Source organism: Peromyscus leucopus, chromosome 2 (assembly GCF_004664715.2).
Source record: "Peromyscus leucopus breed LL Stock chromosome 2, UCI_PerLeu_2.1, whole genome shotgun sequence".
Taxonomy (NCBI): Eukaryota; Metazoa; Chordata; class Mammalia; order Rodentia; family Cricetidae; genus Peromyscus; species Peromyscus leucopus.
The window spans coordinates 83,841,026-83,855,076 of NC_051064.1; the positions used below are offsets into that span (position 1 = coordinate 83,841,026).

At 39.4% G+C, this 14,051-nt stretch overlaps 1 protein-coding gene across 50 annotated transcripts in view; it reads right to left on the reverse strand.

Moving 5' to 3' along the window:
• Window positions 1–14,051, reverse strand: part of Ptprd (protein tyrosine phosphatase receptor type D) — a 2,272,674-nt gene that overhangs the window by 371,658 nt on the left and 1,886,965 nt on the right. For all 50 annotated transcript variants that reach the window (XM_037203364.1, XM_037203377.1, XM_037203376.1 and 47 more), the window contains one exon: window positions 7,732–7,897. In XM_037203364.1, coding sequence (XP_037059259.1) covers window positions 7,732–7,816 — 85 coding nt within the window. In that variant the 5' untranslated portion in view covers window positions 7,817–7,897. The remainder of the gene's footprint in view (window positions 1–7,731; window positions 7,898–14,051) is intronic.

The following is a 14,051-nucleotide window of genomic DNA, read 5'->3' on the forward strand; positions in this document are numbered from 1 at the left end:
ACGATGGAAATGGCATTGCTCTATTTATGATAGAATCTTGAAGGCAGATCTTACTGCTGACAACTTAGAATCAAATTAATAGATAAAGCAACAGGGAGGCCTAAGGAAAAGTAAAGTAATTTCATCATAAAATACTCAATTTTCCAAATGGATAAGTTCACTTTTGCTTTTTTGAGTGAAACTGGATATGTCAACCTACAATTTACTCAGGACTTCTCTACTGCTGACAAAAGCATCATCTATGGACGTGGTATGACTGTCACCACGAGTCCACTGTCTCACTGACACTGTCATCACAGAGGTCCTACATGCCGGCAGTGGTCAGTCCTGGATGAGTTCTGGCTTGATGCCAAGGGAGCATCACCTACCCTCGAGCTCTTTGCTTTTTTTTGTTTCTTCCTTGACAAAAGGTGCAGAGAGCTAAGTGAGAGGTGTTTCACCAGTACTTCATCTTCTGTTCTAAGTAGGCCATCTGAGTTGATGCTTAATCTCTTCTCAGTGAAACTGGTAACAAAACCTATCTCATCATATGACTGCTGGGTAGAGTGGTGCACGTGTGTCACACCAGCTCTTAGGAGCAAAGTGCAGGAAGGCTGGGAATTCAGAAGTAGCCTGAGCCATGTAGTAAAACTGCCTATAAAACAAAGCGAAACAAAACCATGGTCTACTCTTAGACTATTCAAAAACAAACGACATTAAAATTTTAACATTTTTCAATAAGTACCCAATGGGAAGGTTTTAGTTAGAACAAAACTAACTAGATTGCTAAAATAAAACAAAGCAATATACTAATAAAATTAAAACAATATATTGTAACACCGTTCATGGGTGAACAATGGCTACATTTATTTAGCACTTACTGTGTATCAAATGTCTAAGACTGTAAATTAGTAAACTCATTGAGTCTTTATATGACCCAATATTCCAGACAACAAAACTGGAGCATAAAGACATAAAACAATCTTGCCCTGACTACACAGATATTAAAAGAGCTACAATTTATCATTCCCAAATGACATAGTTGATTTCACAAACCACTGAATGTTCAATTATATTTCTGATAAAAAGTTTTCTCCTTCAAACTATGTCTGGCATATATGGATAGTTGTCTGCTTCTTCTAGCCCGTACCCTAAACATTCTAGTAGTCTTCAACTGGAGGTTCCTTTCCTACCATTATCATGGAGCTATTAATTTGATTCCAGTAGACTGTAGTACTGCAGTCCAGATAGACTAAGAGCATTCCTACTTTCCTATACAGTTGCATAGTGCTTTCAGCTCTGGCTCCTCCCTGCCTGTCCACCTGACCCTGTAAACCTGTTGTGCTTCAGAAGCCTGCATGTATTCTGTCTTTTGAACCAAATAGATTCCTTCCTCCTGCATTTAAATCTTTGAAACCCACTTTTTAAATGGCTGGCCCCTTCCTACTGTTCAGCAAGTTCTGTACCCAAGTGGACAGCATCTTCCCATGTCTGTACTTCATATAATGCCTAGGTTCCCAACGTTTACGATGCTTACAGTACTTTTCACTCCCTAAAATCTCCATCCTCATTTGCTTAGTGTCCATAACCACATCTTGTCCTCTTAGTGCCACATTCCAGTAAGACAGGTGGATTTTAACACAAACCTGAATCTGATTGGTCAAGGGGACACAGTAGACATCTACTGACAGAATACCACTTGCAAATAAATACTGTAATGAAAATTTTTATTTCTGAATCAAATGTAGACATAACAGTGTTGCTTGGCATCTATCTGAAATCACTATAGGTCTGAATGATCATTTTGGTAATAAGCCAAAAGCATTTTAATTTTTAGTACTTTATATTCATCATAAACATTTATTTAACAAAAACAAAAAAGAAAAAGAAAAATATTCAAATGTATTTAATAAAGTTGTTTTAAGTAATTGACTCATACTTGCTGTATTTTCATCAAAATTAATGTATTACATACTAGCTTACTACAAGGAATATTATTTGTAGTGGCAGACTTAATAACAGTAGTTATTATAAATGGTTGCCATAATACTATTGTGTGATTCTCACAAAAACCAATCTCTAATTATAGAATGAATAAAACGTATTATAGAACAAATCTAAATTGAGTATCTTTCATAGTAAAGTACTGAACTTCATATTTTTAAGCTGTTCTTAGAGTCAATATTATTAACAAATATTATGATAAAGAGTTTAAATAAAAATACCTAGACTCAAGTAAAACATGAAATGATGGGAATGTGAAGATAAACTTCAACATGCTAGCATAGAATTGCATTTCAGTCCTTTTACACCACTGCTTTTTGTATATTCCACACACTGTATGTACACACACACACACACACACACACACACACACACACACACACACACGTTTTTAACTAGAAGATGAATTCTGGCTTGGACTTTTTTTAAGCAACTGAAGCATATATGCATGGGAAAGAGGAGATGCAGCTTCCTGAGAAGTCATTATTTGAAATGGGTCAGGCACATAGTAGTTGACTGAGGAAAATTAAGAGAACTAACACCGAAAAAGGGAAAGCATTAGGAAATCATAAACATCCATAATCACATGCCAAGAGGCGATTACAAATAAACACTCACAAAATCTTAGACATGGATATATCGTTCACACTTGGGGCCTCAACACAGGGAATGATCAGAGACAACGGGAAGTTAAACTTGGTTGTTTCTTTCTTTCTTTCTTTTTTTAAATAGCAAATCCCTATGTGCTCAATCAAGTGCTCTGAAGCATACACACGTGTTAGCTTTGTGACACTATATTAACCTTACTAGGTATCTGCAGCTCTGCCGAGAGCAATTAATCCAGAAAGCTGCAGACATGCCACAGTAGAGCCAAGGACCAGCAAAACAGCTGGGGTGTTTCCCTTGCTTCAGACAGCTGGCTGTCGCTCCAGCAGCCACTTCAAATAGAAGGAGGAAGGAATGAGGAGAAACAGCATTTCCAGATCAACACATCTCAATTCAAAGAAAGAGGAAAGCAGACCCCTGCACAGCTTTTGCATCCTACCTCCCCTGAAAAGCCAGCAGACTCTACCTGCAGGTTGCACTGATGAAAGAACCTTAGCCCAACAACTGGAGCAAACAGAATCATGTTCAGAAGCTAGTGAGCCATCTTCCCACTGAAGTTAGGAATGGAGTGGGTACCTTTCCTGTTATTCAGCTGCCCCTTTTCCAAGAAGCAGTGCCAATTTGCAAAAGGGACATTAATTTCTCATTGAAAAATCTTTTTAGATTTTGGGAGTTCTCTTTCCAATCTCCAAAATTATTTAAACATCCTTTACAAGGTAGTTGCTTCTGCTGATGAAAATATTCCAAAGTTCCACTGGGCTGATGATATAGTAAGGGACTCTAAGTCTGCAGGACACTGTTGGGTTGTATGTTTGAATTGGGTGGATTAGAGGAAGGGTCAATTCTTCTTAAAATGTTTAACAGAAAAAAAAATGAGAATGCAAAATGATTCATCTGCTATTCCATTATACCAATTTCTGTCTCTTTGTTTAAATGGCTTCTTGTTGTTGTTGCAAAATATGCCTGATCATATTAAAGGCCATTTATTCTTTTCCTCAGCAAGTTCACACCTACTTTCTCTCTGAGCCACTGACCATGTGATGCTGTGTTTGTCTACAGTAAATATCTCCAGTTCCCTCCTCTGAGCTGCTCAAGAAACTGCATTACCATGAACAGAACAGACAGATGGAACATCTTCTGACATGCATTCTAACCAAGCCACATGACTTTTACACTGGTATTTCTATAGATGAGCTTCTTCGGGAAAGCTTCCTAAAGCAGACAAGTTTCTTGTTTCTTCTTCTGATCTTCAGCTTAAATCCTGAGATAGATTTATAAGGCTCTTCTATATCTAGGATTTCACAGAGAAGCAAGCTAACAAATGTAACACACACCAAGAAGGCCTGGCTTCTCTGTCACCCAAAGTCTATAGTCTCCATATCAAGTGAAGAATTTCAGCAAAGGACCTAACATAAGTGCTTGGTAAAGACGGCTGTTAAAGGTAACACAACCTTAAACGTCTACTCCACATCATCAGCTGGCCTGTGTTTTACTTCATTCAATTCAATCTCATGAAACTCAAGTACTAGAAGTTCTATTATTCTTTCAAAAGCATCTGTTATTTTCATCATCCACACTCTAAAAACAACAAGATTAAGATAAGGAGTATTATTCAGTGAAGTGCCAGCCAGAATTCAAATCAAACTCTAGTGACATCCCAGCACAGGTGCCAATCCATCCACTGATACAAAAAGGATTTTTTTTAATCCATAGGATGTAGAAAAATCCATCCACTGATACAAAAAGATATTTTATTTTTTTAAGTTACATAGGACATAGATCATTTCCCCAGAGAGCAGGAACTCTGGGAATTTCATCCATGAGAGAAATATTGTATTCATGGTGGCTTCAGCAAGGTCCTTAAGTGAGGAAAGAAAACAAGGGAAGGGTCACCATTTAAGACGAAGAGCTGGCAAAAAGAAAGTGGGAATAAATGAACTAAAGCATCTGAGGACTTAAATTATAATGGTTTGTGTTTCCACCAGAGGCCTGGTAAAGACTGAGACCCAGTTATAGTAGATAAAATGTAAGATGAAATTGGTATAACCAAAAGATGCCAGGCTGGTTTTTGGCCTGTACATGACAGAAAAAGAACAATAAGAAAGAAGAAAGACTACTGAATATCAAATACATGGTATATTTCAGACAAAAGAGAAGAAATTTTCACTGGAGTTAAAATAATGAAGCCTAAATTTATCTCTAATTTGCATGCGTGCGAGCTGGCTCTAAGAAGTAAACCTGCTGGTCCAGCATCAGCAAGAACTACTCACCATACTTCAGCAAAAGTCACAGTTGATTCATGTAAACATTCTTTAAAATAACTAGCAAAATCACCTGAAGCACTCAAGACATAAAGAAAAAAAAACAGTAAAAACAACCACACACACACACACACACACAGAGAGAGAGAGAGAGAGAGAGAGAGAGAAATCTAGCCTTTTAAAAAATTGTGTGAGCCAGCAGGGCACTTTAAGTTGGCAATGACAAACACTAATTTTCTAAGGGGATATTTTCACAATTTCTCAACCTACATTTGAACTAAGACTCTAAGAGTTCTTTTATTTAATGTAATACCACAGGTAGCACTTAGCTATGGCCTTCTCCACAATCAGTTATAATATAGAATCCAGGCTCTTTGGAGAGAATCTTTTTTTTTTTTTTTTAAGGAAGAAAACTGGATGCAGTAAATTAGCATAGTTAACTAGTGCCTTCTTACCATTCCCCATCCACAAATGATCTTTTTCTACAAAAAAAAAAATAAGGGGGGGCAGTTCGGCTTTCTCAAATATCTCTGACAAGTAACTATTAAATTTTGAATCATAACTCAGTATCTTGGATCAATACAAAATATAGGAAAAGGGGGAAAGAGTGTATCATTAAAATGAGGAAACAAAGCTACAACCTGGATAATGAGAGCCTGCAAATATTATCTCTATATGATGATGAAACCAGTTATTCCTTGAGTGTTACATGGTTTCAAATCTTTAAAGTATTTTTAGAAAATGGAATGACATGATACAATGAGATAAAGTCTGATTATAATCTTGGCTTTTGTTTCTTTTGTTAAAATGACACAAGCTAGAGTCACCTGGGAACAAGAAACCTCAACTGAGGAAAATGCCTCCACCAGACTGGCTTCAGGAAAGTTAGTGAAGCATTTGATTGATGACTGATGTGAAAATACCCAGCCTACTATGGGTGGTGCCACTCACTCCTAGGAAGGTGGCCCTGGGTGGTATAAAAAAGCAAGCAGAGTAAGCCATAGACAGCAAGCTTGTACTCAGTAATCCTCCACGGCCTCTGCTTCAGTTCCTGCCTCTGGGGTTCTTGCCTTGACTTCTATCCATGATGGATGGAAACTGGTGAGGTGAGATAGACCCTTTCTTCTCCGAGTTGCTTGGGCAAGTATTCTACCCCAACAACAGAAGGTACCCTAAGACAGTCCTATAGGATCTGTGTTGAAGCATAGGAAAGAGAAAGAGAGAGCAGGGGAGGCAGGCATGAGAAATGACCATACATGGCACAGAAAAGCATCATCGCAGCAACACTTGCTCCCAACTTCTTGACATCCGTCTGCCACTTTCCACCACAGCATTAAGCAAAGCCATAGCTTCTCCAAAGAAGAGGAGTTTTACTAACTTCAAGGATGACTTCTCAAATAAAAAATACACGTCTAGTGAGTTCCATAAAAACATACAGCTGTTATCTGACATTTAATTAGGTTGCTAGGGTCTTATGATGCTTCTGCCAAAAATGAACAATGGTGAAACAACTTATTTCTGAACTTTGGCCAAAATAGAATTCACAAAGCTGTACATTCAACTGCTTTCTAATAGAGTAAATTTAGATTTTAAAGTAAGTTTTGACAAAAATGCCTTTAAAATAATAATATCTTATATTTGGCCCTTTCTCCAATTAATTATTTCCTGGCATGATATTAGAAATTCCTTGGCTTCACCTTAAACCCATACTCCCAAGTGCTAATTAGCAGACTATATATTATTAACCACAGAATGCTGTGCTTAGAACATGCATGTTCCATATGCATTCAATTAATAACATTATTTTTCCCTCCCTGAATGATTCCTTTAGAAATAGAGCCCTATTTAAATGAAGCACTTGGCTGCTAGTGAGGGAATTCTTGTCAAGATGCAATTAAGAAAGGGCCAAGATGACATAGGATCGTTGTCTTTGAGATATCCTTAACATGAATCAAATTTAATCTCCCTGGGATAGCCAATGGAGGGAAAAGTTAATGACTGCAGATGTTATACATGTTAATCACATAAGGGGACTCCCCATGAGAATGACCAAATCACATATGAACTACGCTACTTTTGAGTAAATAGACATGCCAGTGAGTGAGAGCCAGAAATGGGCACTATTGTCTCCCCAACAGGATAGATGAGGAAAGAGACAGATGTAAGCAATGTAGAACTAATGACTGCTAGTTAGAAAGAAGATATGGTCATCTCATTAGTTGGCAAGCTAACTGACCACAATCCCAGTTTCATAAATCGACTCCAGAAACCCAAAATTTAGTGTCTGCATTCCACAGAATTCTTTTCCCACTTCCAGACCCCTCCACCCAGCCACAAAGTTGTCAGTTCTGCTTGATTTGTTTGAATATTGTACTCCACGACAGCTGTCGGAAACAGTACATCAGAACAGCTGCTGTGACAGCTACAAGGGGCTTGCAAGTTTAATTGGGCTCAATGTGACATTGCGCATTTTTCTAAACATAGAAATATCCATACAACCAAAGAAATTTCTACTGAGTCTCGACAATGTTTACTTATTGACACCACCAACTGGTCAGCCCCAGTTAAAGTGATAGTGTTGATCTCATATTATCTTTGTCACTAGGCTGGTAAGAAGTATGAAAAAAAGCATATAAAAATGGAAATAAACAGTAGGAACAGTTAGAAACACAAGCAAAGAGGCATTGAAGAGAAGAGGAGGTAGTGGGAAAGTCACATCAATAATCTCTTCCAAAGGCTGGCAGGGAGCCAAGGAGGATCCCACAGTGTCTCAGGATATACTTCCAAAGGAAATATATTCAGAGGCCTGAGCCTGCTGCCAACTGCAAACAAAACCACTCATTATGGCCACAGCTCCCTAGAGAAGGGCAAGATGGCTTACTCTCAGCACAGGCGCAGAGGAAGAAGGCGAGGAGCAGCGACAGCGGCCTGGCCACGGGCACCATCCTGCAGCTTGTCAATGGCATGCACCAGCAGCTTGGAAACTCAGCCTAGGGAGCTGCAGCGACTGGTCTGCTCAGAAACTTCAGCTGGAACCCTTTCAGAGCCTGTGAAGGGAGGAGACAAGAAAAGAAGAAAACACAAAGACATTTAGATTTCTCACTCTTTCCTCCTGACCTATCACAACCTAGGGAGACATGCCCTATTGTAAAAACACAATAAACACTGGCGCTGTCATGTCTTTGTATTGGGAAATAACTTGGTATGTAAAATGCAGGATCCCTAGCATTCTCGATGTCAGTCCACCTACAACCAACCACCAAGAATTTCTTTCTCTGTTCTTATGCCCTCTTTTGGGCACTATACTCTAAGGAGGCACAATTACTTCATACAAAACTCAACATAAATGCTTCAGTGAAAGAAGGTACAACAGAGCCTTACAGAACACCTAATTGAAGTCTTTTTAACTATTAACGACAGAATAAAAGAAGGAGTGTATGGATGCTTTGCCGGCATGTGTGTCTGTGTACCATGTGCATGTCTGTTTACCATATGCTTGCCTGGTGCCCAAGGAGGCCAAAGAGAGTGTCAGATTCCCTGGGACTGAAGTTACAGATGGTTGCGAGCTGCCATGTGGGCACTGGGAATTGATCCCTGGTTCACTGGAAGAGCAGCCAGGGATCTTAATTGCTGGCCATCTCCAGCCCCAGGACAGCACTGCTTTAAAGGAAGCCTTGAGTATATATGAGCAGGATTTAAACAGGATGAGGAATGTGTATTCCCTGAACTGCATGCAAGGCTTTGAACAGGGTAGGATATTGGTGTGCTAAAGGGGAGATGGCTTGTTAAAACAGAGAACTAGACACCCCAACAGATTACAATTCTGGACTTCTCTGGTGGGGTCCTAACTCATTCTTGGGAAACGATGGTGCACTTCTGGTTCAGGATCAGGTCGTGAGAGCCACTGGGGTCAGAATGAGGTAACTACTAGGAGAACAGAAGATGGCACAAAAGAGAATACAAAGAGATCCTTGGTTAGCAGTCTACATATAGTGTGATCTTTACGCAGCCAGCACAAAAACAAGCTCTAGTCTGTTTGCGGGCAGAGGAACGATACAGAACTAGGCTTTGGGAAAATTCACTGACAGCTGTATCGAAGACAATGCAAAATGCCATTCAGTACATGGCAAGAGTTCCAGGTGAGAAGTAATCTAAAACTCAAAGGTGATGGCTGGTCTGACAAGATGGCTCACAGGGTACAAGTGCTTGCTGCACAAGACTGATGACCTGAGCTCAATGCCCACAACTCGCAGTAGAAGGAGAAATCCAACTCCCAGAAGCTGTCCTCTGACCTTTACACATGTGTCAATGGCATGTGTATACATATGTACATGAACGTGCACACACACATATACCCATATGAATACAATAATATATAAAATTACATGAAAGCCCTTCCACCTACAGAAATCAAGTTAGTAGTCCTAGCAGTGAAGCAGTGATGGGAAGGGGTAAGGGGATCATGGACAGGCTCTAAGAAATAATCTGGAGTGTGATTTTCAAAGTGACGTATAATTGTGCTTACAGGACCTTCAATAAATCCAGCAGAGCCTCTTACAGAGAGTAGCCTCTTAATTAAAAAGGAAATGGAGAGGCTCTGCCATAGACTACAGAGTCCTCTGTCTCTGTGATGAAATCTTGAGACCATTGGGATTCAAAACCAAACTGCACACCTTTTATTTCCATATCTTTCAATGTCTAAAACATGTGAAACTCTTGACAAGATATAGTAGAGATACCCAGAAACAACCTCACACCCCAGAGTAACTGGATTTTAAAATAGTAATGCAGCTACTATATACACAATTTGTCTTTTCTGATACTGAATTTGAAACTTTAAAAAGCATCCTTTTTTTTTTTCTTTACAAAAAAATAGGTTCTCATTGATATGGAAGAATAATTTGGATTCAGGAAAGATACAGCGAAAAGGAAAAGGAGAATCACTCTAATTAACATTCTACTCTCCAGCCTCTTCTTTTGTTTGTTTGTTTGTTTTTAGACAGATTTGTGAGAGGCGTGAAGGAGTAAGCCGAACACTGAAACACATCTTGAATCCAAAAGCTAGCCAGCTGTTCCAGAACAGTGATTGGTTATCAATCTCATCTGGAAAACAGCTTATCAAGCAGTTCACAGCTATCAGCTGTTAGAAATCGCAAAGCTCCGTAGGAAAAGTGCTGTAAGAATCAGCTCTTGCTGCCACCTCACTTACTCCCCCCCTCCCCCTGCCACTGCTTCTTTCTCAGGCCAGCGTTTCAGATGGCAGCAAAGTCCAGGAGACATCAGTCCTGTCGGATTCAATTTGTGTCTGTGCAAGCATATCAGAGCCAACTGCTACATAACGACTTTGAGCCATCACAGAGACGGAAACCCACAGAAGCTTGCTCAGGGAAGGGAGACTTGCCTTTTCCATGCACTCAACTAAAGTGTGTTAAGACCCAATTTTTCCAAATAAGCCTGCAAATGTTCACTCTCACTTGGGTCAGTGACAGGATTTCATTCTCTAAAAATGAATGCTAACATGAAAAGACACATTTACACTTAAATAGGCTATGCCCTTGGACAAGACGTCAAGGAAGGGATCAAAAGTGTGGGGGAAAAAATACATATTCCAGCGATTCATTCCATAAACACTGCCAAAAGGAAATGCTGGCTAGCACTGGTACAATGAAATTGATATTGCAGTACAGAGACAGAAAATGAAATTTAAAGGACATATTTAAAATAAAAAGAATAACAGTGAATGAACATCACCAGCATTTGCCTTTAGCCATTGTGAAATATGCTGAGCACGCTACAAAGAGAAAGAACACAGGGGGAGGCATCAGCTGCACCGTGCTTTAGGACATCAGAAGAGACCAACTTTGCCTTTCAACCAACGCATCGCTGATCAACAGAGAAATACAAATAAAACTCATAAAGCTATGAGCTTGAAATATGATTTTAATCTCTGCTGTTTACTTCCAATACCTCAAAGATCTTATGAAAAATTTAAAATAACCAGGGCATTGACGTGAAAGTATGCACATGTGTGACAGGGACCATCTAAGGTAGGACAGACAGGACGGTGCTTCAGACAGGAGCTGAAACTAACTCTTCTCCTTAACTGAGAGACCTTTTCGACAACCAATATATTAGTATTTCAACTAAAATAAACAATGATCTTTCTCCAGCTTTCCATTGTGCTAACACACATTTATGTAGATTGGGTAGCACAGAAGAAAGGGTAAAACAGAGCTTTTCTTTAAAAACAAAACAACAACAACAAAAAAACCCAACTATGGTGGGAATGTCTGGTTTTAAGTTTAGTGTAGGAAATATAGAAAATCATTCTGAGGTGGGCAGTGGTAGCACACTCATTTAATGCCAGCACTCGTGAGGCAGAGGCAGAGGCAGGCAGATCTCTGTGAGTTCAAGGCCAGTCTGGTCTACAAAGTGAGTTCCAGGATATGCTCCAAAGCTACACAGAGAAACCCTGTCTCAATAAATAAATAAATAAATAAATAAATAAATAAATAAATAAATAAATAAATGTATGAATGAATGAATGAATGAATGAATGAATGAATGAATGAAAGAAAATCATTCTGGATCATCCTGCCACACTAGAAAGCAAGGAAGTATTCAGTAACTCCTAGGACAGACCCAAGAAAGAGCTCAAGACAATTATTTAACTTCTGCTAAACATAAGGGGATGCTGCTAGAACAAAGGACAGTAACTATAATGAACTGAAGTCCATCATTTCAAAATCTGGCTTCATAATTCACATAGTTCAGTTAATAAACCAGAAGGCCTGAAAACATGTGTTCCCAGGAACATGTGCTAATGACTTAGTCCCCAGCCCATGGTCCTAATGGGAATGAATGCACCCATGAGAGCAGGGTCTATGGTAGGTCTTCTACTCAGAGGGGTCAGGGTCTGGCATGGTTACTGAGGAGCCAGCAAATCCTCTTCTGATTTCAGTGTCTCAGTCATAAAGAAGGAGTCCTCTGCCATGTGCTCCTACCTTGACAGACTAAGCCTCCACACTCCCAAAGCATCAGGGCCAATCATTCATGGTCTAACAACTCTTAAAATCCATGAGCCAAGACAAGCCTTTCTATCCTTCAAGCCGATTTTATCTTGGGTATTTGTTACAGTAATGGAAAGCTGAAAACCTAAGAATGAAACTATTACACTGAGAACAGGGTAAGAACAGAAAAGAATTAACCATCAAGTATAAAAAATCTCCACAAGGACTTTGAAGTCACTATTATCATCATGAGAAAACTAGGTATCACTGTTGACGTCTAAGCACTTGGCTCTGTCTCATAACAAACCCATTATTGTAAGCCTACACAGCAAAAGCAGTAATATCCTAATATTTAACCTGGGCAGACATGCCTACAGGAATCTAGTCAGTTGCAAGGAGAGTCATCACATCCTGTGACAGCTCTCATCAACCTCCTTAACTAGGCCTCTGTAAATCAACTGGAACTGGTTTCCAATTATTTAAGAAAAGGAGCCATTTGTACAAAGGGTATGCTACCTAGGAGCTTCCATTTGTAACAGAGAAGAAAGCATAGCCATTCAGGCAGAAGGCAGAAGTGGAGAATCTATAGCAAGGACAACAGAGGCTTCCCTGGCACGCAACAATTCCCTGTATCCTCAACATACAGCACAGTGAAATGAAATGAAAAGACTCAAAGCCCAGACTTTCAGTGTTTCCCTTACTCATATTGATTTTCTAAGAAAACAGCCCCCTTAACTATTTCTCTTGATACATCACAAAAGCTTCCAGCACTGTCCAAGAGAACTTCCTGCATCCTAGAAATGTTACTGCACTGTAATAACAGAGTGTTTGAAGAATGGCAATTAGAGCAGGCTTTTGTTTACATTTAATTAAATAGCCTCATGTATATGTGGCTGTCCTAGTGAACAGCACATTCAGCAAAGAGCCCAACCAAAGCACAGAAAACTGCTTTCAGACTTTTCTGAAACAATAAATAAGGTACAAGTTCTGAGTCTTTGTCATCCTTGGGAACCTATAGTCAGAGCTAAAGTTGCACTGGTGAGGGGATCCATTTAACATTTAGATCATTCATTTCCCATTTATGCCCTGTGTAAATGTACATACAGAGAGTTTCATTGTAGACAAATTTTTAAATGATCTCATTAAATAAAAAACACAGAGCTAGATATAAGAGTGAAAACCCAAGAGATCAGGGAAATAAGGAAAGCTACAGCTAACCTTACCTCACCAACTCCACAGCTTTCAAAAGGCAAGCTACTTCCTGTCTACCCACGCCTATATGCCTTGCTGCTTGGTCATCTGATTTGCTCTCTCTGTCAAGCTACAACACTTTGTCTTCCTGCCCAGCTCAGTCACTTCCTGTCTGTCTGTATGGACCTCTAGACCTCCATGGTTAGCTAGTGTTGGAATTCAAAGCATGTACCACCATGCCTGGTTCTGTTCCCAGTGTGGCCTTGAATGCACAGAGATCCAGACAGATGCCTGCCTGCTAAGTGATAGGATTAAAAGTGTGTGCTACTATTGTCTGACTTCTACATAATGGTTGGCTTTTTTCCTCTGATCTCCAGGCAAATTTTATTGGGAGACACAGTATACGGGGGACACAATACATCACCACATTTCATTCCCACCAAACTATTTCCACTGTTGTTGAAAGAAAACATTGTGTAAAAGTTCTGCAATATGCAAAAGAATTAAACAGCATTCCCATTTCTAGCTATGTATATCATATATCAAAGCTTCCATGCGTGTGTGATCTCACAACCAATGAAAGACAAAGACAGACCGAAAACTTTGATAGCACTAGAAGACACCATAACCAAGAACAGAGCACTGGCAAGGTCAAGGAGTATTTAGATCAGGCTTCAAAATTCACCAGTTAACACTCAAGGGATAAAAGGAATTCAAACAACTCAAAAATAAAAAAAAAAATAGTTCAGTTTTTAGAAACTGATCTGCAGTGCTATCCTGTGTGCAAGATACGTTAGGGCAACTGTGGCACAAAGCTTGTGAAAGTAACCACCCAATATCTGATTTGACTCAAGGCCCACTCTAGAAGGTGACATTCATACTAAACACTGCTTAAGTGACCAAGAACCCAAGACTGGATGGCCCAGGGATCTAAGGGAAAACAAAATACTACTGTTTAAGAAGAAAAGCAAAAACACAGCCATAAAATTACTCTTAATGA